This window comes from Triturus cristatus, chromosome 11 (genome assembly GCF_964204655.1).
Source record: "Triturus cristatus chromosome 11, aTriCri1.1, whole genome shotgun sequence".
NCBI classification, from domain to species: Eukaryota; Metazoa; Chordata; class Amphibia; order Caudata; family Salamandridae; genus Triturus; species Triturus cristatus.
Window position 1 is genome coordinate 650900080 of NC_140594.1, and position 25608 is coordinate 650925687.

The 25608-nt window shown below is 46.2% G+C and overlaps 1 protein-coding gene across 1 annotated transcript in view; it reads left to right on the top strand.

Annotated features, from left to right (window-relative positions):
• Positions 1 to 17392: 17392 nt before the first annotated feature.
• The window catches only part of BOK (BCL2 family apoptosis regulator BOK), a 184229-nt gene continuing 176013 nt past the window's right edge, over positions 17393 to 25608 (top strand). The window contains exon 1 of the mRNA XM_085634165.1: positions 17393 to 18626. Within this exon, the coding sequence (XP_085490291.1) occupies positions 18404 to 18626 (223 nt within the window). The 5' untranslated portion in view covers positions 17393 to 18403. The remainder of the gene's footprint in view (positions 18627 to 25608) is intronic.

The window sequence follows — 25608 nt, forward strand, 5'->3', positions numbered from 1 at the left end:
CCATTTGATGAGAGGTCTTTTCTGAGAATTGAAGAAATAAACAATGACTCTTGTCACGTTGCAGAGCGTGTGAGGCAGCAAAGCAAATGTCGGAGGCATACGTCTTCCTACAGGGCAAATACAATGTTGCAATAGCTAGGTTTAACTGTTGCTGAATTTTGCAGGAGCTTCCCGACAGTAATACGCTGCAATAAAGTTTCGTGATTCAAAAGGACAAAGAAAATAGCACAGTCATCACATCCAGCTACATGTATCACATTGCGTGATTGTGAGAAAAGAAATGCCTCACATTTTATTTCAAGAGTGCTCAAAAAACAAAAAAAACAAAGAAACAAAAAAAACGACACTGACAGAGTCACAAGGCAAACGTAAAACCTCGATACCCAGCCTTGTGTCGGTTAAACAAAAAGGCAATCTTGAACTGCGCTAAGGCAGCGGTATAGTACTGGGTCGCAGCGCGTCCTCACGTTGACGGAGAAGTGTCCCAGCAGGGTAATGAAGAGAAGAGGTCCAAAGAACGCGGCCACTCTACCAACTCCTCACCGTGTAATTACCTGAGATGTGCGAGGGAGAGGGCGGCGTGTCAGCAGGCAGGTCAGGTGGGGCCAGAAACGCCACAAAGGAAACGTGAGCTGGTAAAAGCTTCACGCATGACGGCGGGCGAGAGGATCAAAATCGATTCCAGAGAACAATCCAGTAGTAGCGTTCACCACTCTCCAGGAAGGACCGGCGAGGGAGGAGGAATAACCACAAGGGTTCAAGGGGCGTGGTCCACAAATAGAAAGTAATCCAAGCCCCTGAGCTCGGGGGCAAGCTGATCGCGTTTTCGCAGTGCAGCATGGGATAGCACACAACCCAATTGCCAGAACCAATGCATTATGGGAGTGGTAGTGCTCTCATAGGTAACAGGGACAAAGTGCAGGAAGCCTGATGGTTAACAGTTCTCTCCCCCCAAGGGCCTATTAACAGGTCGGGGTTTGAAGGGGTGTAAAGCATGAAACCTCCGTACCAGCAGAGGAGCATACACTTGATCAGCGGGTTCTCAAGTACTATCTTCGGGAGCGTATCCCACCAATCTATCAGATATTGCAATTTTCCCCTATGTTCCCGTGAGTCGACTATACGTCTAACTTCATATTCCAGTTCTCCTTCTATGTTAATGTTAAGTGGAGGCTCAAAACAGGAAGGGGTTTCATACTTCTTAAGCAGAGATGTATGAAAAACGGGATGAAGTTGTATTTCTGGTGGCAGCTCTAGTTTTAAGGCTACAGGATTAATGATTTGGAGTACCTTTTATGGCCCCCTATAACTGTGTTGCAACTTCCTGGGTCCTAATAGTTGGAGGTTTTTGGTAGCTAACCACACTTGGTCTCCCACTGCGTAGTCAGGTGCAGGGCGTCAATGTTTGTCGGCCTTTGTTTTCATATGTTCTTTTGCCTCTTGTAGCTTGTGTCTAGCCTGGTTCCATATGGATGTAAGCTGCGTGTGATGTTCTGAGACTGCGGGTATCTCTGAGGTAGAGAAAGGAAGGTGGAGGGGTAGGAATTTAGGGTGATACCCATTAGAAAAGAAAAAAGGAGAGATCTTGGTGGATGAATGTGTTGTATTGTTGTAAACAAACTCTGCCAAGGGGAGAGCTTGCACCCAATCACTAGTGACAGTGCTCAACAGACATCGCAGATATTGTTCTAGGGTCTGATTGGTTCTCTCCGTTTGCCCATCCGTTTGGGGGCGATAGGCTGAAGAGAGACCGTAGTCTATGTGTAAAGCCTTGCACATGCCCTACCAGAACTTTGACACAAACTGGGTTCCCGATCGGAAATAATTACAGAGGGTAACCCATGTAGTCACACTATCTGTTCTATGAATACCTCTGTGAGCTCCTTGGCCTTTGGTAGTTTTTTGGGGAGGATAAAGTGAGCCATCTTGGGTAACATGTCCACAACAACCAATATCTGGGTAAAACCCTGTGTAGCAGGCAATTCGGTGATAAAATCCATGCTAATGGAAAGCCAGGGAATATGGGAAATGGGCAAAGGACGCAATAAGTCAGCAGGAGCGCAATGCAGGGATTTTTGTCGTGCACATGTGGGGCAGGCTTTAACTAATTCGCTGATGTTCTGGGTCATCCCCTTCCACCAGAACCATCTCTGACATGTTTGCAGGGTCTTCTCCCCTCCAGGATGTCCTGCCAAAGGTAGAGTATGACACCATCCCACGATCAGGGCACGGATTTCATTTGAGGGAATATACAACCGGTTGTCATGATAGTACAGATCGTCCACTATTTTGTTCAGAGGGTCTGCTAACCACTCGGGATTAAATGTAGCGGAAGCAGGGGCTAGTTTCTCGGAGAAGGATTTAGACTCTTCTTTCTGTAGTTCGCCTACCGCTAGTATCTTGCTATCTGGAATAATGGGTAGGGGGGTGTCCAGCATGTGTTTTTGGTCTTTTCCCAATCGGGACAAGGCGTCAGCTTTTCCTTGTTTCACTCCAGGGCGGAATATGATTACAAAATCATATTCGCTGAAAAAGGAGACCCACCTCATCTGTCTGGGAGTAAGAGCTCTAGCCGATTTAAAAAACTGGAGGTTCAGATGGTCAGAATATATGGTTATAACATGTGGAGATCCCAGTAGGTAATGTCTCCACGCCTGAAAAGCCAGTTTAATGGCTAGAAGCTCTCTCACTCCTATGGTGTAGTTTTGTTCAGCAGGTGAGAGGGTCTTGGAAAAGTAAGCCACCGGATGGAGACTCCCAGTCTTAATGTCACTTTGAGATAGAACCCCACCCATTGCGTACTGAGATGCGTCAGCTTCTACATAAAAGGGTTGTGTCCCATCAGCATGTCGTATGATGGGAACGGAGACAAACCTGTTCTTTAGTGCATGGTCAGCTTGTTCTGCGGCATCATCCCACTCAAATACTACACCTTTTTTCAGGAATCTCGTAATAGGAGTGATGAGGTCAGAAAATAATCGATGAACCTCCTATAAAAGTTGGCAAACCCTAAAAAGGATTGCACTTCTTTCACTGTCGTAGGACTGGACCGGCTGGTTATGGCAGAAAACTTGGAAGGATCCATATGGATCCCTTTTGGGGAGATGACAAAACCCAAAAAGTCGACTTTCTTTGTATGAAAGAGACATTTATCGAGTTTGGCAAATAGATGGGTGTCCTGAAGATGTTGGAGTATCATCTTTTCATGTTTCACATGCTCCTGTTCAGATTGCGAATAAATTAGTATATCATCTATATAGACGATTACAAAAAGGTCTAGATAGTCCCTCAGGATTTCGTTTACAGAAAACTGAAAGGCCGCATGAGCATTGCATTACCCGAAAAGCATTACGCAGTACTCGGTCAGCCCAAATATAGTAAGGAAGGCCGTCTTCCACTCATCTCCTTCTCTGACACGAATCAAGTGGTTGGCCCCCCGAAGATCAAGCTTGGTGAATATCTTTGCCTTGTGCACCTGATCCAGAAGGTTGGAGATGAGTGGAAGAGGGTATTAGTTTTTATAGTTACTTTATTCAAAGCACGATAGTCCAGGCAGGCTCTCAAGCATCCCTCTCGTATGGGGATGAAGAAAATAGGGGAAGAAACAGGAGATGTCCAGTGACGGATAAACCCTTTCTTAAGCATGTCCTGGAGAGTTTCAGGTTCAGTGAGGGCGTATACCCTGCTAACAGGCAGATCCGTACCAGGGACCAAATCGATTCTACAGTCATAGGATCGGTGCGGGGTCAAGGCCACTGCTTTCGCTTCATCGAAGACATCTGTATAATCACTGTACTCAGGGGGTAGGGTGGAAGAGACATTTCTGGTCGTGGCACAACATATTGGAGATTGCCAATGAGCGGCTTCCTGATAACAATATAACATACAGTAGTGGGAATTTAAGGTTACTTTTCTGGAGACCCAGTCGATGTGAGGGTTATGTGCCTGTAACCAAGGTACTCTTAGAATGGCACCAAACTTTGGTGTGTCAATCAAATCAAACGTGATGGTCTTTGAATGCCCATTGTCACACAACATAGTGAGGTCAGGGTTTTGGTGGGCTAGCAAGCCTGACGACAATTCTGTACCGTCAACTGCCCGTACCTTTTCGGGTTGAGATTTTGGAATAAAGTCTATGTCAAGTGCCTTGGCCAAAGAGATATCCAGGAAGTTTCCTGTCACCCCGGAATCCAACAGTATGGACATGGTTTTTTCTGTGTTGAGATGGCAGGATAAGTACTGCAGTTATGGTGAAGTGTTTAGGCACAGGAGCCAAAGTGTTGGCCAGAAACTGCGAGATCTGTAGGAGAAAAGGACATGGAGGATCGATCTCTGTGTCCTCCAAGTCTTTTAGTTTTCCAATTGGGTAGCATTCCCAGTTTTTACTACAGGGGTATTCAGGATCGCCTTTGGCTTTACGGGACAGTCCCTGGCGTAATGACCGCCTTTGCCACAGTAGAGGTAGAGGTTAAGCTTCCTGCGTTTTTTGCGTTTTTCACTAGATAACGGACTCCGAATACCACCTATCTGCATAGGCTCACTAGTGTCTTTCAACTCTTTCTTGTCACCCCTAGCCAATAAAAAACGGGGGTAATCTCCTTTCGTTTCTTCTCCCCTTCTCTCACTTAGACGGTGATCTAACTTCACTACCAAGTCTATAAATGAAGAACAATCCTCAGGAGGGTCGACTATTTGGGATAAGATGTCCTTTAGCTCGTCTTTTAATCCTCTATAAAACAGGGAGGTTCTATTTTATTCAGGCCATTGGAGACGGCGTCATCACTGTCACGTTGACAGGAGGAACAGCACCTACCGCAGAGGTAGGAGTAGAAGAGGAGGAAGGAACATGGAAGTGAGCAGGTTGTATGTAACTCTTTTTATACTTAGGAGTTATATCTGCTACTCTAGTATCTGATAATGTAAGCATTCAAAGCCTGCTCCGAAAGTCTTTAGAGGACTCACTCTTGACTCTCTCAGCTTATAACTATTTAGAAGAACCTCCTCAATGTTTAAAGGGAGAGCACGAGGCTCTTTTTGATAGATTGAAATCATTACTCACTATCAAAGGGAAGGAAAATAGACCCACCCGATCCAAATCAGCTAAATGGTACGACCAAGATTGCTCTGCAGCTTTCAAACTGCTCTCCCTAGCAATTAAATCTAAAGATATTCAGGCTATTAAAGCAGCTAGGGCGTCAAAAGGGTGCTTTCTAAGGCCAAAGAGAGTTTTGACAAGGAAAGATGGGAGGAATTAACTAAAGCAGCGGAAGAGAAGAACTGGCTGAGATTTTGGCATCTAGTAAAATGGGAAAGTGGGGTGTCTGAGCCTACTCCCCACAACAATGTTCCCCCAGACAAATGGGTCTCTCACTACCAAGCCCAGTTCACTTGTTCCTTAACCTCTATGTCTGACCTCAATGATATTGTAACTATGGAGGTATTAACCTTCTGCTTGGTGGAGATTGAGACAGCCATTGAAGCAGCACCGGCAGGCCGGGCGCCTGGTCCGGATTGTATTCCTACGGACCTTTTTAAATCTGATAAAAAAACTGGGCCACTTACATTCTCTTTTTGATAAACGCCCTGGCTCGGGGTGCTCCCCTGCCTGTCTCTTGGCTAGGTGCGGAAATTATACCTATTTTCAAAAAGGGAGACCGTTCCAGTCCATCCAACTATAGACCCATTAGTTTAATTGATTCCCTCCAAAAAATTGTGGCTCAGACCATATCAGTTAGGGTCAATGAATGGATTGACGAGTCTCAGGTATTATCTACATATCAAGCTGGGTTTCGGTCCCATGTCAGCACAATTGACCAGGTTTTCAGATTCTCAATGATTTATTGGAAAACGGTCATTTTGACGGGGGCACCTTGTTTGCAGCTTTTGTAGATTTAAAATCTGCTTTTGACTTAGTCCCCCGTAGTAAGTTGTGGGATTCTCTTAAGGAGGCAGGCATGCCTCTGGCGCTTTTATCGCTCATTGTCAAACTTCATACCTCTAATTATGCCCAAGTTAGATGGGGACAACAGGGTGAGCTTACTGATAAATTTCCCGTTAACAGGGGCGTAAGGCAGGGGTGTGTTTTAGCACCGACCCTGTTCTCCTTGTTCATCAATAGGGTTATTTCTTATTTTGCAAACCACCCAACCGATGCTCCTTCATTAGATGGCTCTAAGGTCCCACTCCTCATGTTTGCAGACGACACGCTCATATTGTCTAAAACACAATCTGGTCTGCAGCGGGCCCTAGATAGATTTCTGGTCTTTTGTAATGAACATGACCTGGCTATTAACGTTGATAAGACCAAATACATGGTGATGCACAAAAGCACAATAATTAAGAGTAAATTGTGAATGAATAACATACCGTTGGAACAAACTGACACGTTTACCTACCTGGGGATCACCATGGGCCGTAGGCTGACCTGGAATCCACAAATAGATTTACTTGTCCTCAAACATAACCAACTAGCTGGTGCCTTATTGAAAGAACACAAAGCTTCACATACTAAACCGGTGGGGCCCGCCATTGCCCTGTGTAAAGGGAAAATAAGAGCTTAAATCATTTACGGGGCTGAGATATGGGGCTATGATAATCTATCCCCCTTAGTCATAGCCCAAAATAAGTTTTTGCGCTCATTGACTGCCCTCCCCCAGTCAACACCCATTCAACCTCTACTGTTAGATTTGGGTTGTAGGGCGTTTGATGATGATGCTGGGTTTAGACCCCTCTCTTATTGGAGAAGACTGTGGACAACTCCTGAGCTACTTACTTATGCCAATGCAGTCTAGTATATTAAAGATCAAGATAAGCTTAGGAGAATAGCCTGGCTCCAATATATTAAAAGTGGTTTGCACGACATGGGATTGGGCCATCTTTGGTCTGACCCTAGGGGCAACCAATTCCCCAATAAATTGGACTTCAAAGCCTTATACTGGGAATCCAGGTTTGGGAAATTAAGGTCAGGGGCAAACAGTAGCTCCTTATCTGGTCTCTTTATGGATCATAAGTACATAAGTAGGTTTGAACCATACTGGAATTTTATCTCTAGACCAGATGATCGCAAACTATACCACCAATTTAGAGTGGGGTCTCTCCCACTTAATTCCTTTAGGAATAAATGGAAGGATGGCAATGATAGGTTCTGCCTTACATGCTTAACACAGGACGAGTCAATTACTCATGTTTTGTTTGTGTGCCCTGCCTTTGTTCGTCCCAGGTATAAATGGCTTAAGCCGATCTGTTCAAATTTAGGAACCAGATCGCATAAGACAGCATTGCGTATTTTGAGAACTAACACTCGAGAGGACATAGTTATTGCAATGGCCAAATTTTTGAGCGGGTCATGGGCCATTCGTAGATCTATTGTGAAAAGGGCTACTCCTCCAGAACCCCCTATTTCTGACATTTAATCGTACAAATGACCCAGTTGTTATTATCAAGTTTTTTTTATTTTTTTATTTGTTCTCATGATGTAAGGAAAAATCGCTATGTTTATTTAATTACCATTTTAGCAGTCTTTTTCTGGGCTGGACCCAGTTACTTAATGTTCTTAAGGATTTTAGATCCTGTGCCTTTTTATTTTTATTCTTAATCCATATGTATTCGTATTTGAATCTTTTTATTTCTTTCTTAATCTCGCTAAAGTGTATCTTTCATGATGTAACAATCGAATAAAGATTTTTTTGACTAACTGGCTACTCTAGCCTCTATTTGTTTTTGTGTTTTCATGACATCTAGCTCTGAAACTAAGCGTTCGTTTTCTGTTCTTAGGGCTCTAAGCTCGGTCTGTAGGTTAACTACGGCTGCTGCCAACTCGTTTATAGTAGTTTCCGGCATCTCAATAGACATGAGCGCTTCAAATGTGGCGCCCTTGTCCATCCTTGCTTGGGGGATATAAGAATACGTGGGCTTGGCTTTCTGTTGGGTCTTACTTCCCAATGGCAGAAGAACCAGTATCCTCAGGAGTGAAGACGGGCCCCAACTCTCCCCTGAGGTCCAGCAACCTTCAGCCAAATAAGGGGTAACAGAAAAAATGACTAATACCCCTAGTGAGAGAAGAGACAACAACAGGACCACCAGGGAAGACATTCTGCAGGGCCAGCAGGTGAGAAGAGTGAGAAGCGGGAGTTCTTGTCCTAAAAATTGCATCAACAAAAAAATAAAGAAAAGAGAGGAAGAGAATTGGCAAGTGATAAATAGGTTCTCTTCTAACAACAGTGAGAGAGATGTATTGTAAAAGCAAAGGTCAGAGAACACAGGTTGTGTTCCATCTCATACTCACAAATATACAGGGGTGTGTCCCATTTGATGAGAGGTCTCTTCTGAGAATTGAAGAAAGAAACAATGACTCTTGTCACGTTGCAGAGCGTGTGAGGCAGCAAAGCAAAAGTCAGAGGCATACGTCTGCCTAAAGGGCAAATATAATGTTGTAATAGTCGAGTTTAACTGTTGCTGAATTTTGCAGGAGCTTCCCGACAGTAAAGCGCTTCAATAAAGTTTTGTGATTCAAAAGGACAAAGAAAATAGCACAGTCATCACATCCAGCTACATGTATCACATTGCGTGATTGTGAGAAAGAAATGCCTCACATTTTATTTCAGGAGTGCTCAAAAAAAAAAAAGCGACGCTGGCAGAGTCACGAGGCAAACGTAAAACCTTGATACCCAGCCTCGTGTCAGTTAAACAAAAAGGCAATCTTGAACTGCGCTAAGGCAGCGGTTTAGTACTGTGTCTGCAGCACATCCTCGCGCGGACGGAGAAGTATCCCGTCAGGGTAATGAAGGGAAGAGGTACAAAGAACGTGGCCACTCTACCAACTCCTCACCGTATAATGACCAGAGATGTGCGAGGGAGAGGGCGGTGTGTCAGCAGGCAGGTCAGGCAGGGCCAGAAACGCCGTGAAGGAAGCGTGAGCTGGTAAAAGATCCACGGACAGCGGCGGGCAAGAGGATCAAAATCGATTCCAGAGAACAATCCAGTAGTAGCGTTCACCACTCTCTAGGAAGGACCGGCGAGGGATGAGGAATAACCACAAGGAGCCAGCAAGGAGCAGTCCGGTTCAAGGGGCGTGGTCCACAAAGAGAAAGTAAGCCAAGCACCTGAGCTCAGGGGCGAGCTTCTTTTAAGGTCTCAAAGTCAGCTGATCACATTTTTGCAGTGTAGCATGGGATAGCACACAACCCGATCACCAGAACCAATGCATTATGGGAGTGGTAGTGCTCTCATAGGTAACAGGGACAAAGTGCAGGAAGCCTGACGGTTAACAGCCAGTGTTAATAGGAAGTCTCTAAACTTCAGATGTATAACCAACCTCCTGGTAGCACCAGGCTTGGGGTCTCTACCCTCTGAATATAGAAGTCCATCATCCCAGTAGAGGCTGTGGGACCCACTGGCACTCCCAGCTGCCTCAACAGCAGCTTGCTGTCTGAGGGGTTCAGGAGAGGGGCAGCTCAGCTACTCCTGGCTCAGATCTGTCCTGGAAGGGCCCCCTGTCCCCAAGAACTCAACCTAGTCAGGTTCAAGTTCCTCTGAGACAGTTCCTTCACAGGGACTGAGATCATATCCCTCAAGAGACTGATCCTCATTCTGAGGCAGGGGGGAAGACACTGCCTTACTCGTTCTGCTCCTTCTCTTGGAAGGCACCTGGTCCATCTTTTCAGGATCCAGGGCCTGTTCAGTGGAAGACATTTTTGCGTGTGACCTATTTATGGCAAACACATCTGCAGGTATGCACATCATTTCTGCATGTGTCCTGAGTTCCACTTCAGCCTAAGCTGAAGTTTCCAAATCATTGCCCAATAAGCATTCTACAGGGAGGTCTGAGCTAACCACAACTTTCTTAGAGCCAGTTACCCCTCCCCAGGTGAAATTCACAACTGCCAAGGAATGGTCTGTCCTGACATTGCTTGCATTGGTCACTTGGTACATCTCACCAAGTATGATCTGTTCAGGGTCCACACGATCGTTTGTCACCATTGTGACACTTGCACCTGTGTCCCTATATGCCATGGTCGTCTTACCATTGATCAAAGGCTACTGTCTGTACTTGCCCAGATTACTGGGACTGACAAATATAGAGGCAATATCCATGCCTCCATCACAGACCAAAACAGCCTGAGTTGGAATTCTGAGTAGGCCAGAATACATCCCAGATCCCAAGGTTAACCCTACTATACCCTTGTTCTGTACACCACCACTTGGAACTGAGCTAGGGGGAACAGTTGCCTCAGGGGCAGTGGTGGCTGGAGTAGATTCATTGGCCCTTGGACAATTGGCATATTTTGTCCAATGTGTCTTTTATCCACAGATATGACACCAAGGTTTCTTTTTGCCTTTTCCTTTGTTAGACTGTGACTTCCCCCAGATGCAGGTTTTTGGGGCCCTTGTGAAGACTTCTGGTCTTTACCCTTCTCCCCACCCTTATCTGAGGTTTTAGCATATTGCTTCTTTTGGTCGCCACCTTGATTCTGAGTTTTCTGCTTCACCCTGGTTCTGTTCCATTTGTCTGCCTTCTTTCCCATTTCTTGGGGAGAGGTCAGATCAGAAGCAACCAAGTACTGATGCAACAACTGATTTTGGTAATTATTAAGGATCTGCTCCCTCATAATTAAATTGTACAATCCTTTAAAATCACACACTTTGCTGCCAAGTAACCAGCCTTCCAGAGCCTTAGTAGCACAATCTACAAAGTCAACCCAGTCCTGAGTCTGTGCCTTCTGGGTGTCTCTGAACTTAATTCTGTACTTTTCAGTGGTTAAGCCAAACCCATCAATGAGAGCAGTCTTCAGGACTGAATAATTGTCAGCATCCTCTTCTCTAACAGTGAGGAGCTTATCTCTACCTTTGTCAGCAAAGGAGAGCCACAAGATAGCTGCCCACTGCTCCTGAGGGACCATCTGTACCTCTGTACCTTACAGGCCCTGTCTAGTGCAGTTATCCATTTGTGGATGTCATCCCCACTCTGGTAGGCAGGGGCTATCTTGTTCAGGTTTCTATGTTCATGAGTATATTCTCTAACCCTAGGGACACTGTTCCTGCCACCATGGGACTCTAGTCGCAATCTCTGTGTTGCTCTTTGGAGCTCTATGGATTCCCTGTCTAGGGCCAATTGCTCTTTCTTGAGCCTGAGCTTGACTCTCTCAAGCTCCAGAAATTGGCACTGTCTATCATAAGAGGATTCCCTCTTATTTGATATGGAAGTCCCTACAGAAGTTCCTGAGTATCGAGATTCTACAGAGGGAGAGCTGGATCTCCTAGGTAAACTCTGTACCCTTTCTGGAGGAGTAAAGAGAGGGCCACTGGGGACTTCTCCCCCACCTGAAGGAAGATCTATGTTGTCCAGGTTAGAATCATCTTGATTCTCCTGGTCAGGGATTGAGTCCAGATCAAAGAAGGTTTAACTTCCTGGCCTTTCCTCATTCCCTGCCCCACCCACTCTATTTACCTCATCAGACTGAGGGGTCTTCCTAAGGTCATCTAAGAGCAAAATCTCAATGAGACGTTGGGTGTTTGCTGTTCTCTCTGTCCTCAACTTCCTAGATGCACACATGGCTCTCAATTCTGGAAATGAGATGTTATTGAATCTAGTTGGCAGAGAGCCACTGGCTTCTCCTCTAGAAGATATACTAATGTTAAGTGGTGTAGGCACCTACCTAACCTAGTGGAGACTAAACTCTCTTGAGTTGGCGAAAGGGTGTGCTAGACCCTTGGCTTACCCAACTCCAAGTTTAATAGAACTTACTTTATTCTAATTTTGATGTATTATATGTACCTAATGCTTAGTGGTTTTCAGTTAATCATGCAATTAGACTTATCTGGTAAAACAATAGCAAGCTTGAATCACAACCGGTGCACACCAATGTGAAAAGGTTGCCCGGTATATGCTGTCCACTAATTAAAGTGGCCACCCTGTACCAGTCCACACGGCCCTTATGATGTATGAGGTCAAAGATAACCTTTAGAAAGCTATCCTAGTGGTAGCTCTGGAGAGCAGCCTTCAGGCTTAATCTTGAAGGAATGTAAAGCTGCTTGTTTTACCAGACTATCACCTCCTAAATTACTAAATGAAAGGAGAACCACACAATGTTTATATAAAAATATGTATTTATTAATATAACACTCTCTACTAGTCTCTATACGAGACTAGGGCACAAAGTACAGAATACTGAATCAATAGAACATTTGTAAATAGCACAATACACAGTGGGTTCCAGGGGGAGACCGAACCATATACTAAACAAATGGTATAACAACAATGACTTGACTAGTCACAGTGCCTAGAGCATGTAGAATTGCTGGGACCCCAAGTAGCCACCCAGAGGACTGACACAGGGAGCCCACGGAGGACGGGCGCAGTGTGGAAACACGAACGCGTGCTCCGTACAACTTTATGGGAAAGTCGCGATTGTGAAATTACAAGTTAAGGACACTTCGAGCAACCCCTTTGGAACATAGGGGGTTCTAAGGCCAACCCACCAGTGAGTACCGAAGTACCCATGTTACCTATCCCAGAGGAGCTGGGTGCATAGGGGTCAAGTGGTGTCGGAAACCTTTGTTGTTTTCAATGGAGAGTTGCAAAGAAGTACTGCTGCCAGAAGGGCGAAGAGTATCCAGTGGAATCCAAGCCTGGATTCGAGGTGAGAAGAACCTGAAAGCAGGGGGGACAGAGTCTGGGTCACTTCAAGTGACCAGGGGCTCAGTAGTCGAATGCCCACCAATGTTGAGTGCTTCGGGAGTGAAGAAGGGTTGCTTGACTCTGCAGCCAAGGGGACCAGGAGATGTTGAGGATGACCAGAGTCTGGAGGTGAGCTGTCCCACTAAGGATGTCGAGAGCTGAGGGGTCGATGTCCGGCTGGAGCAACAACAAGCCTTGGCAAATGCAAACCATGCAGGCAGAGGAAACAAGTTACGGTGTGGACCAGCCTGATCCAGGGGACTCTCAAAGCACTGGAGAGTCAGGGCACATCTGAAACAACCAGGTAAGCCCAAGAACAAACAAGGTGACCCACGCCAGGACCCATAGGTCAACGGACCAGGGATCGCGAGGAGACCTCAAGCAAGTTTGCAAAGTACCAGCCCACGGGACACTCGAGGAGTGAAGGCCAGAAATCTTCAATGCAAATGCTGCTTGGGGTCAGGACTACACGGAGTCCAATGCACAAACTTGGGAATCATCAACAAGCATATGCAACTGCAAATGTACGCAGTGCACACGGGTTCGGGCTGCACGGTCCCCACGAGGGATACTGGTCTCAGAATTGCTGAGAGGGCAGATCAACCTCAGGGACCTTCAGGAATCCACCTCCTGTGTTGCTGAAATCTTCAGAGTCCTCAGGAGCTTGGGAGAAGCAAACCAGTCAGTCGCGTTTAGGTTCCTGCTTTTGCAGGGGAGTGACTCCTTTACTCCAAGGGAGATTCTTCAGTCATCCAGCGTTGTGCAGGCAGTCAAAGTACTAGGTTTCTTCTTAGCAGAATCTTGTCCAGGTAAAATCTAAAGTCCTGTAGTCAGGTAGCCCACTTTATACCCATGGGAAGGGGTGGAACGATTCTGTGGACCCTTCTAGAGGAGGGGCAGGACAGAGGGGTGGCTACACTCATGTCCTTTGTCCCGTTTCATGCCAGAGCAGGAGCCAATGACTACCAGAACTGGTTTGAGCGGGACCATGCACAGGGACACCAAATGTGCCCCCAGTGCAGACTTTCTGGCACTCTCAGAGTGTACCCACCCAGCCCCAACACACTAAATCCTGTCTGGGATGTGGTCACACCTCCTGGTGACAGGATGCCTATTATCATGTCTTCCTCTGCTCGAGCTTGGCTCAGCAGTAGGTGAGCAGAATCGTGTCTGTGGCTGGCAGCGTCCATTTTGTGCTGCCCAGGTAGAGAAATCTGGTATCGGGTAGACCGGTGGCCCACATATGTTCCTTTAAAAGGGTGGAATAATACCTCCCACACCAGTTATTGGTGTGGATGTATGATTCCAAGGTGTTTGACACCAAACACAACATGTTTCTAAGCATCCGTTTTAACGTTAGCATTTACCACGAGGTTATAATGCACTTAAACATATATGTCTGGCTGCATCAAAGACAACACCGGAGAATGGCCTCCAAAGGCTGCAGAGGGGCTCTGCTCATGCAGGTGCACCCTCTCACATAAAACCCAGCACCCTGCCTTCAGGATTGTTAAGGCCTGCCATAGGGGTGACTGATAGCTATTTAAATGTAGTGAATTAGATAGATATAGTGAACCTATATCTTAAGTACGTGGTGCAAGCACCAGCTTACACAGTCTGCTGTAGAAGGCTTGTCGTGTCAATTTGAATGGCCTCTCAGAGGTGGTATAATACACGCTTCAGCCCAAGGGAGGCCTCTGGGGTACCTATGCCCTGGGTACATGGGGTACCATATACTAGGGACTGCTAAGGGAACCCCAAAATCCAATCTGGAGTGTACCTAAAGTACATACTTAGCAATTTAGGGGAGAAAGCAGATAGACTGGGGTCCTGGATAGCAGGATCCCAGTCAGACTAGTCCAAAAACAGTGTGACATCAGCAAAAAGTGGGGGTAACCATAAGAAGCAGATACTACTTTCCTATATGCGACACAACGCATTCCATTACAATACGGTCGTTGTAACGACCGTGTTGTTACATCACAAACCACTACAACACAAGTCGTTACAACGACCTGCTGTAGGGGTAGTTACAATGACTTGCTGTAGGGGGCAGAATGTGTTGGATTTCAAATCTAACACCTTCCCTATTGTTGCACAGACTGGAGTTGGAATATTAAATTATACTATACCAACATCCAGCGCCCCCTACAGCAAGTCGTTGTAACGACTTGCGTTGTAATCGTATGCGATGTAGCAACGTGGTCATTGTAACGACTGCATTGTAATGGAATGCATTGTATCGCATTTGTTGTAACGTCGCATATTCCAGAAGCCCAGGGTGTTAGGTGCTCAATGCACCCAAATGATGGCTGCAATTTATTGTTCGTCATGTGGTTGGGAAGGGGACATTTACTTTGCTTAAACCAGAGACAATTGATATGTCACTGGACCAGTGCCTAATTTGTAAGATATTAAGTGCAGGTGCCCACGATTTTTCTCAGAAGGTCAGGTTGCCGATTCCTGAAGTTGCTGAGTAACTACGCTGACGAGTATTGATTCGTCTTGTTGCCTCTTTCATACACAACCCCATGCTCTCTAAACCTTGATCTCAGGCTTGTAGGTTCTTTTTCACCCCGGGTTTCTCTCGTTGTCCATTTTTTTCTATCAGTATCTTCCCGCTTTTTGCACTCTTTTCTGCCTTTCTCTATCTTGTTTAGGGTCAAAGTCTAATGATCGAAAAACAAGTTTTGGCCTCCATAGAAGAATGCCGGAGGGACTCGCCTTCTTAAACCACCCCGTCAAATTAAACACTTCTGGTGGACCCTTCCCCATGGGCCTCACAGAAATTATTTGTTTCAGAAAGTGGTTTATTATAAGGTGTGGTTATGCATTTTTGCGGTGTAAAAAAGACACAAATCTTCATTGAGTCCAGTCTGTTTTCTTTAAAAACCCTTAGCTCAACCCTAGGTAGCTATGGCTCTGTATAAAAATCTGACACCAACTTAGAAAAATAGGTTCGATTTTTATCTTTAAAAAGGCACTTCATTGACAAATATCCACCAGAGGGTTCCAGAGATATGAAGTATTGAAGAAACATTAAAGCACATATTTTCACTTAGCGCAATAAATCATTGTAATAAACTGTGACACTAAAGTTGCCATTTGTGCAGAAGTTACAGTCAGTTAGACAATTCGACTGGAGCTTCAAGTCAGGTTTATTGTAGCAATTCATTTGATACCTCGAAATATCATATTTAGTAGTCCCATTCGGACGTTAGGAATGCTGAGCTGTCAGTTTGTAACTGTACTCGCCATTGGGACCACTAGCCTTTCCACATCAAAAACGACAATGCGGCCTTTTCACTGCCAGGGCATGTAAAGTTAGGAACACACATCTCCGGCTTTTTGATATAATGCACCCAGCCTTTAGAACTCAATAGGCCTGCCTTAGGGGTGGCTTATACTTATTAAAGAAAGGGTTTGGGTTTGCCTTTACTTTAAATCGCAAAGTCGAGTTTGCAGTGTGAAACCTGCTCTGCCAGCCGGCAGTGGCGGGCTGGGAGTCATGCTTTGCTTTGTCATACTTGTGGTGGCACAACAAGTGCTGCAGGTCACGAAGAACGCTTTAACTTACAGGTATTGGGGACCCATGGTACCATTTACTAGGGACTTATATATAAGTGATCTTATGCCACTTGTGGTTGAACCAATCAGACATATACCTTTTAGAGGGCTAGAGCACTGGCACTGAGACCTGTTGTGGCAGACTCAGTGCATCTTCAGATTCGAAAAATTGGCAGCATCATTCCAAAAACTGGGGGGTGATCATGCAAAGAAAGGCATTTCCTTACATGATCCAGTGCTTCGTGGCCATGGAGAGGCCCTGCTACCCTGGGCCTAACAGCACCGTTGGCAGAATCTTTCGCCCTGTACAGTGGTCACTGCCTTTCGATATCTCACTATGAGTAACAAATACCCCAAAATTCCCTATTTCGAATATCATTATTTAACATGAGGCTAAAGACCAACGTTTTGGAAAGACCTGAGCCAAACATTTCCATCCTGCCTGACTAATACAATGTATTTTCACTAAATACGCATGATAGAATAGTTATTTAATTAGGGATAATAATTATGCTTTTATCATTTGACTGATAACTGCACCAGGAAAGTTGCTTCTTGCTAAGTCATTTCACGGATGAAAAAGGATTATTGTCAGTTGATGTCACTTTCTTTGATATGATGTCACACCATATGTAAGTGGCCTCACACATTTATTTCCTTTTTCCCCAAGGCCTCAAAAACCTAGAACAGGCTCATCCCTCGGGAGTATTTTAGTCTCATCTTCTTTCCATTGTGTGCTTGGAAGCCATCGAGTGTGAATGTCAAACCTATTTGCTTTACCAATGCTCGTTTCGTCATGAGACAAACATGACAGCAAGTCCCAGAACGCACATTGTATGTTATAAGTTTTCATACAGCGCATCTGTCGAGCCATTGCAGAAAAACCTGGCCTGGGTGAGCCACGGGAGCATGGAATTAAAAAACGAGATAGCTTTAGGGTCAAACTTTTCCCTACTGCAGCTGAGAGGTAGAGCTGGAGTGGGAACTAATCTGGGGTGCATCGTCCTGGTAGATCACACCCTATCGTTCCTTGCCATGGAGCATACTCGCTCCATCCATCCCGTGCCTCGAGTCGCACGGTATCTCCTTGATCGTCCTTAAGAGGGCAGCAGTGGCAGTTCTGACGGGCGGCCAGACTCCTCCCAGCCCATTCCACTCCCCGTAGAAGGCGCGAGTCACTCCGGATCAGTTTATCTGTCTCCGAAGTCGGACGTGGGGATGCTGCGAGACAGAGCCCGGCGGCAGCGGCGACGCTTCCCAGTACTTTAGAATGACTTCGCGTACGGGGCCGGTGATCTAGTGGACGGACCCTTCTGTCCAACACCGTAAGATGGGTTCATAATGAGACAGGGAGGGCAGTACTCGGGAGCGACCACCTGCTGCCACCTTCCCACGCGTTCCCTTGGAAGCGGGCAGTGAGAGATGAGAGGCGCTGAGCTGCGCAGGGAGGACGAGCGAGGCGCCGCCGACGGGGCTGAGGCGTGGGACTCACGGACCACACACACCGGGAGCTGAGGACGCATAGTAGGGCTGGAGGAGGAGAGCGGGACCCGGCGACAGCAGCACTCCATAACCAAGGGACTCCAGGGCATTGGGTGAGGACACTGGAAGATGGGGCACCTCATTCCGACTCAGCAGGAGTGCAATATTTCAGGACTAGGAAACAGATTCCTTTAGATATAAAGTGATCTGCCGCCAGTGGGTCCTGTGAACAGTGGGACTCTTGCAAGAAGTGCAGCTTTGGACAACGTGACCCGGGGGTGCAGAGAAGTCGGACGCAGTCGGGCCCGGGGGGACTGGAACAGCAGCTCACGGGGGACGAGCACTCGAGGGTCTGCAGGGCTGTGGTGGTTGCGTCCGTGTATTTCTCTTCCCGTTGGTGCTGTTCAGAGTCAGACCCGAGAACACTGAACTTCTGAGCTAGACCAGAGGCCCGGGAAAGGCGCTTAAACAGCCGGGCAGCGTTAAACACGTGCTGCGCGTTTAAGACAACAAATACATGAATGGTTTGGACGCTAGGCGCTCTTTGGTAGCAAGGAGACGCGCCCCCTATACGCGGTGTCGGCATTTACAGAACTAGTAATTTCTGGAGTTTAATTACGGGCCAGGCCGCTCCGGGTCGCGGCTCCTGGCCCCGGAAGACGGCTGCCCCTCCCCAGGATGGAGATGCTGCGGCGCTCCTCAGTCTTTGCGGCTGAGGTGATGGAAGCCTTCGACCGCTCGCCCACGGACAAGGAGCTGGTGTCCCAGTCCAAGGCCCTGTGCAGGGAGTTCATCCACTCTCGACTGGCGAGGGCTGGCGTGGGCTGGAGCAAGGCTGACCACAGCACGCCGGTGCCCGCGGCAAAGCTGGCCGAGGTGTCCGCCGCCCTTCTGAGGCTAGGTAAGAGCGGGGCCGGGGTTTCATCAGTGAGTCCCAGATTCGAGCCTGTTATGCAAATGTGCCAGTGGATGCAGGTGGGGACCACCAACACTTATTATAAGGCACCTGCACTTACTTTATCCATCAGACTTTGTCACAGAGCAAGAGAGAAAAAAACAAAAAAGAGGTAGAGTAATACAAAAACAGGGACAAAGGGAGAATGCAGGCATGAAAACCAACTTTCAATATTGAGATGGAGGGGCTGAGAGGGACATATTTACAAAGAATGACGCAGTGCGGCGCTGCAAGCAATTTAGCAGCGCTGCACTATCTCATTTAAAAAAATGCAGGAATGCGCCCTATTCACAAGAATGCGGTGCACACCTGTGCATTCCCTTTCGCCGGTGCTAAAAAAGCTGCCTGGCGCCAACGCATACACCCGTGTGCCAAGGTGCAAGGGTGCCTGCTTTGCAGGGACGATTGTTTATATGCAGGAAGGGACACCTTCCTGTACATAAACAATCATTAAAGGCGAATTGTTCCTTCTATGGGTGTGCTGCAGCAACACACATAGAAAGAGCAAACAACAAGGAGAAATAAAAGTATTTCTCCTTTTTGCGCCAGTCTAACACCTGCATTTCAACAGCATTAGTTTTTGGCACTGCCTCAGATTTACAGATCCTTGTCAATCTGGGGCAGCGTGAAAAAGCAATGGGTGTTGCAGTGGAAGGCCCGCAGCAACACCCATATTACACCTCTTTTACACAAAGTGATGCGTAAAAAGGGGCCATATTACAAGGCTATTAAAAGGCACGCAGGGGGCTTTGCGTGGTCTTGTAATTATGCTCCAGCACATAGCACCACCGAAGTGTAAAAAAAAAGTGATGCTCCAGTTAGGGGCTTGTAAATGGTCACAGATTATAGTTGCAATTGTGATTCTGTGCAAATGTGCGTGAAGGAGGTACACAGCTAACAACGATCGACAAAGCCAATAGTGCTGGCTGATGTTAGATGATATGCAATTGTTATTCTGTGGAAAGGTGTGTGAAGGAGGTACTCAGCACTAACAAAGCCGGTAGTCCTGACTGCTTTGAGGTGATATCAGTTTTTGTGTTATATATCTGGATGCAATAACAAAAAGCTCAGAGAGGAACCAAAATACTGGACTGGAGGTACACTATGGAAATCACATGCCCCTTTTCGAGACCCGCCCCCATTGTGCAATAGGGTATTTAAAATGGGGTGGAGGCAGTGGCACTCAGTAACAGTCACAAAAAGGAGTGCTGTGTGACGGAGGTAATGCGAAAAAACAGCTATATAAGAGGGTGAAAAAAGAAGCACATGTTGTTTCAGCAAGCTTGTGCACTCTCGCATGACACCTTTGAGCACAAACTATCAGGAGAGTCCCTAGAGAAGGTGGAGTGGATGACGAGGATATTCCTGGAAAAGGCTGAGAGTCTTCTGAAGGGCAGACCCAAACCAGAGCAGTAGCCAGAAAAATAAAACACCCCCACTTTGAACCATATCCAAAATGGAACTGAGCGATCGAGTATGGCTGGCACACACGCAGGGTAGATGCTCTACCTCAAGTGAATTTGGAAAACATTTTGATCAAGTGGTGTATTTTGCACTTCAGTTCTTGAAGAATTCTGCCTAAAAGGTAGACGTCTTCCATGTAGTTTCATGTGGACATTAATGAGATAATCCCATTTATCAAGGGTTCCCTACTGTGGCAGCTATTCCGAGCCGGAAGGAGACACTTCTAAAGAACATTTTGAAAAAAATAGGGATACATTTCATTTAAAAATTCAAACAAATTTGCTAAAAAGCTAAACGTTTTACAGGGTCACTGCTGCATATGAAAAGGCTTATCCATTTTCATCTAGCCATCCATGCACCATTCCTTCTTTCTCTGCATGCTTCTTTCTTGTTCCAACCATCCATACTTTCTATCTTTCTTTCCTTCCTTCCTCATTCATCCATGTATCCTTCCTTTCATTTTTCCATCCTCTGCTCATCCATTCACCTTTCCTTCTATCCACCTATCTGTTCATCCACCACTCAATCCATCATTGTCCCAAGCTTTCTCTCCATCCACCTATCCTTCTCTCCAGTCTTCCATCCATTTTCCTCCCCCATGCATCCATATTTATCTCCATCCAGCTATCTACTCTTCTATCCGTCCCTCAACACATCTTTCTTTTCATTAATTCAATTCTCCATTTTTAGTTCGAGCCTGGGCAGTATGACCTGCTCTGCAAGCCGAGCTGAATTAGAGTATGCACTTGAAGCTCTGCCCATATTTTTCATTGGCTTGTGTCTTTTTCCTTTGTAAATGCTGGCTTCTGATTCGGTAATCGGCTTGTTAGTCCCTCCTTAGTACCGCCTTGTCTTCATTTGTAACCTCCCACGAGGACTGGCCCTTATACTTCGGTTGTTACACCGTCAGTGTTATTTACTCTGTAAGGACTATTTTCTTCAATGGGTTTTGCCCTACTGCAGGCATAGACGTGCTTTCCTGCCCACTTTCACTTTCCCACCAGCCGGGACAATGGCGGCCACTTGTTTGCAATGCCATAGGTCTCGCATTTAGGAGAGTTTGAGCTATTGGCATTGTAAGTTACAATAGCTTAAACACTCTCAAATGCGGCACCTATTGCTTTAGAAATATATTTTTTGTGGGTTGTTTCCAAGCGCCCCATGCCGCGTTTGCACTTAATAGAGGCCACGTCCCTCTCTTTATATGCGGCTCGCCTAAAGAAAGAGGCGTGGCCTCTATTAAGTGCAAGCACGGCATGGGGCACTTGGAAACAAACAATATTTGCAATTCAATAGGTCTGGCAATTGCGGGAATGTAAGCTATTGACATTTACAGTACCAATAGCTCAAACTCTCCCAAATGCGAGACCTATTGCATTGCAAATGCTTGTTCTCTTTAGCTCTCCTTCCTGCTCTTCTTCCTTTACTTGCGCTGGGTTTCCTCGGTTTGTGGCCACGCACTCAATAGTCTGCCCACTGGATGCTTTCCCACCATCTCCTCACGTGAAACCAATTTAATTACCCATAAGGCCTGTTTCGTATATGCAGTTCCGCATTTTTGATAGCTGCACTCCCTTGCAACCGGTGTCACAGATTACAGGCACAGAGAGGAGCATGTTTCTGCATCCACTCTGGCAGTTGAATAGCTTTACTTCATGGCCAGTGGAATTCGGAAATTATAGTGGTGTGGCGTTTTGTGCATAATTTTGGATTTACCACACTTGCCACATAAACCCACCATTACTGCATAAATTTCAGGCTTCCCCCAAAAAAGTTTAGATAGACCCAAGTTGCTAAATATAAGCTCTTCTGCAGGGGCTGACGATTTCAGTATTCAGGTATAACACTGGTACAAAGGAGATGAAACCTTTGCTCAGACTGTACTAACGTTGGTTAAATAGACAAAACAGTGAAATCATTGTGCAACAGAATGTGCCGCATAATGACGTGTAATTTGCATTTTTCAAACACATATTTATCCCCCTCACCGTCCTCCGTTGCTGCATCATTCCAGGGGCCCTTCTCTGCTTCTAGTAAGAGACGTTTTAGAGGCCTTTTAAAAACCACCAGGACATGAGCAGACGTGCAGTGGGTGGAAAACTGTGTTCGGCAACTAGGGTTGGTATTTTTGTAGAGTGAGCAATGGTCTAATGCCAGAAAGAGTTTTACTTTGTGCTGATTCTAAGACAGCAAACATATATAATACTTTGTCTGTATTAACATATTATCCTCAAAGCAAGTAGACACAAATGCACAGATGCTCTACAAGCTGAAGACTTTCCTTATTATTTTGTGCCACTGTAGACTTCGAAGCACTACCCCTGGGTACCACAAAAAGACTCCTCGTAGACTATAAAGCAACCTTTTAAGTTCTCTGCATGACTCGGGTCCTCAATGCAAGACTCACTTAAAAAATGCTTCCTCGTCCTGTCCACCGTGAATATCCTCTAAATCTAGAAACAAAGAAACGCAATAGATACCTGAGAGGGAGAGGAGGCAGGGTTTTTACTCTGGTAAATATCATCGAGAGAGCTGTGTAACCGGGACATAGAGAGCAGGAAGAGCTGTGTAACGGGGACATAGAGAGCAGGGGCGGCTGTGTAACTGCAAGAGAGCGCAGAAGAGCTGTATAACGGGGATACAGAGAGCTGCGACAGCTTTGTAAATGAAAGAGAGCAGGAAGAGCTGTATAACCTGTGTAGAGAACAGTGACAGCAGTGTGACTGTAATGGAGTTCAGGAAGATCTGTATAACGGGGATAGAGAGAGCTGGGACAGCTGTGTAAATGAAAGAACAGGAAGAGCTGTATAACCTGTGTAGAGAACAGTGACAGCAGTGTGACTGTAATAGAGTTCAGGAAGATCTGTATAACGGGGATAGAGAGAGCTGGGACAGCTGTGTAAATGAAAGAACAGGAAGAGCTGTATAACCTGTGTAGAGAACAGTGACAGCAGTGTGACTGTAATAGAGTTCAGGAAGAGCTGTATAACGGGGATAGAGAGAGCTGGGACAGCTGTGTAAATGAAAGAACAGGAAGAGCTGTATAACCTGTGTAGAGAACAGTGACAGCAGTGTGACTGTAATAGAGTTCAGGAAGATCTGTATAACGGGGATAGAGAGAGCTGGGACAGCTGTGTAAATGAAAGAGCAGTAAGAGCTGTATAACGGGGATAGAGAGAGCTGGGACAGCTGTGTAAATGAAAGAGCAGGAAGAGCTGTATAACCTGGGTAGAGAACAGGGACAGCTGTGTAAATGAAAGAGCAGGAAGAGCTGTATAACAGGGATAGAGAGAGCTGGGACAGCTGTGTAAATGAAAGAGCAGGAAGAGCTGTATAACGGGGATAGAGAGAACTGGGACAGCTGTGTAAATGAAAGAGCAGGAAGAGCTGTATAACGGGGATAGAGAGAACTGGGACAGCTGTGTAAATGAAAGAGAGCAGGAAGAGCTGTATAACGGGGATACAGAGAGCTGGGGAAGCTTTCTTAATGTAAGAGAGCAGGAAGAGCTGTATAACGGGGATACAGAGAGCTGGGACAGGTGTTCTAAATGAAAGAGCAGGAAGAGCTGTATAACGGGCATACAGAGAGCTGGGGCAGGTGTGTAAATGAAAGAGAGCAGGAAGAGCTGTATAACGGGGATACAGAGAGCTGGGACAGCTGTTCTAAATGAAAGCGCAAGAAGAGCTGTATAACGGGCATACAGAGAGCTGGGGCAGGTGTGTAAATGAAAGAGAGCAGGAAGAGCTGTATAACGGGGATACAGAGAGCTGGGGAAGCTTTCTTAATGTAAGAGAGCAGGAAGAGCTGTATAACGGGGATACAGAGAGCTGGGGCAGGTGTGTAAATGAAAGAGAGCAGGAAGAGCTGTATAACGGGGATACAGAGAGTTGGGGCAGGTGTGTAAATTTAACAGAGTAGGAAGAGCTGTATAACGGGAATAGAGAGAGCCGGGCAGCTTTGTTAATGTAAGAGAGCAGGAAGAGCTGCATAAAGGGGATACAGAGAGCAGGGGCAGGTGTGTAAATTTAACAGAGTAGGAAGAGCTGTATAACGGGAATAGAGAGAGCCGGGCAGCTTTGTTAATGTAAGAGAGCAGGAAGAGCTGCATAAAGGGGATACAGAGAGCAGGGGCAGGTGTGTAAATGAAAGAGAGCAAGAAGAGCTGTATAACCCAGGTAGAGAACAGGGACGGCTGTGTAACTGTAACAGAGCACAGTAAGAGCTGTATAAACCGGGTAGAGGACAGGGATGGCAGTGTAACTGCAATAGAGAGCACGAAGAGCTGTATAACAGGGATAGAGAGCAGGGGCGGCACTGTAACTGTAATAGAACGCAGGAAGAGCTATATAATGGGGATAGAGAGAGCTGGGACAGGTGTGTAAATGAAAGAGCAGGAAGAGCTGTATAACCCAGGTAGAGAACAGGGACGGGTGTGTAACTGTAACAGAGCTCATTAAGAACTGTATAAACCGGGTAGAGAACAGGGATGGCAGTGTAACTGTAATAGAGCTCACAAAGAGCTGTATAACGGCGATAGAGAAAGCTGGGACAGTTGTGTAAATGTAAGAGAGCAGGAAGAGCTGTATACCGGGGATACAGATAGCTGGGACAGCTTCGTGAATGAAAGAGAGGAGGAAGAGCTGTATAACCCAGGTAGTGAACAGGGACGGCTGTGTAACTGTAACAGAGCTCAGTAAGAGCTGTATAAACCGGGTACAGAACAGGGACGGCTGTGTAACTGTAATAGAGCGCATGAAGATGCTGTATAACAGGGATAGAGAAAGCTGGGACAGTTGTGTAAATGAAAGAGAGCAGGAAGAGCTGTATAACCCGGGTAGAGAACAGGGGCGGCAATGTAAGTGTAATAGAGCGCACAAAGCTGTATCACAGGGATAGAGAGAGCTGGGACAGGTGTGTAAATGTAAGAGAGCAGGAAGAGCTGCATAACCTGGATAGAGAACAGGGATGCAGGTGTAACTGTAACAGAGCTCAGGACGAGCTGTTTAACTGGGATAGAGAGAGCTGGGACAGCTATGTTAATGTAAGAGAGCAGGAAGAGCTGTATAACGGGGATACAGAGAGCTGGGGCAGCTTTGTTAATGTAAGAGAGCAGGAAGAGCTGTATAACGGAGATACAGAGAGTGGGGGCAGGTGTGTAAATGTAAGAGAGCAGGAAGAGCTGTATAACGGGGATACAGAGAGCTGGGGCAGGTGTGTAAATGAAAGAGAGCAGGAACAGCTTTATATCCCGGGTAGTCAACAGGGGTGGCAGTATTACTGTAATAGAGTGCAGGAAGAGCAGAATAACGAGGATGGAGAGAGCTGGGATAGCTGTGTACATGTAAGAGAGCAGGAAGAGCTGTATAACCCAGGCAGAGAATAGGGAGGGAAGTGTAACTGTAACAGAGCTCAGGAAGAGCTGTATAACCTGGGTAGAGAACAGGGACGGCAGTGTAACTGTAA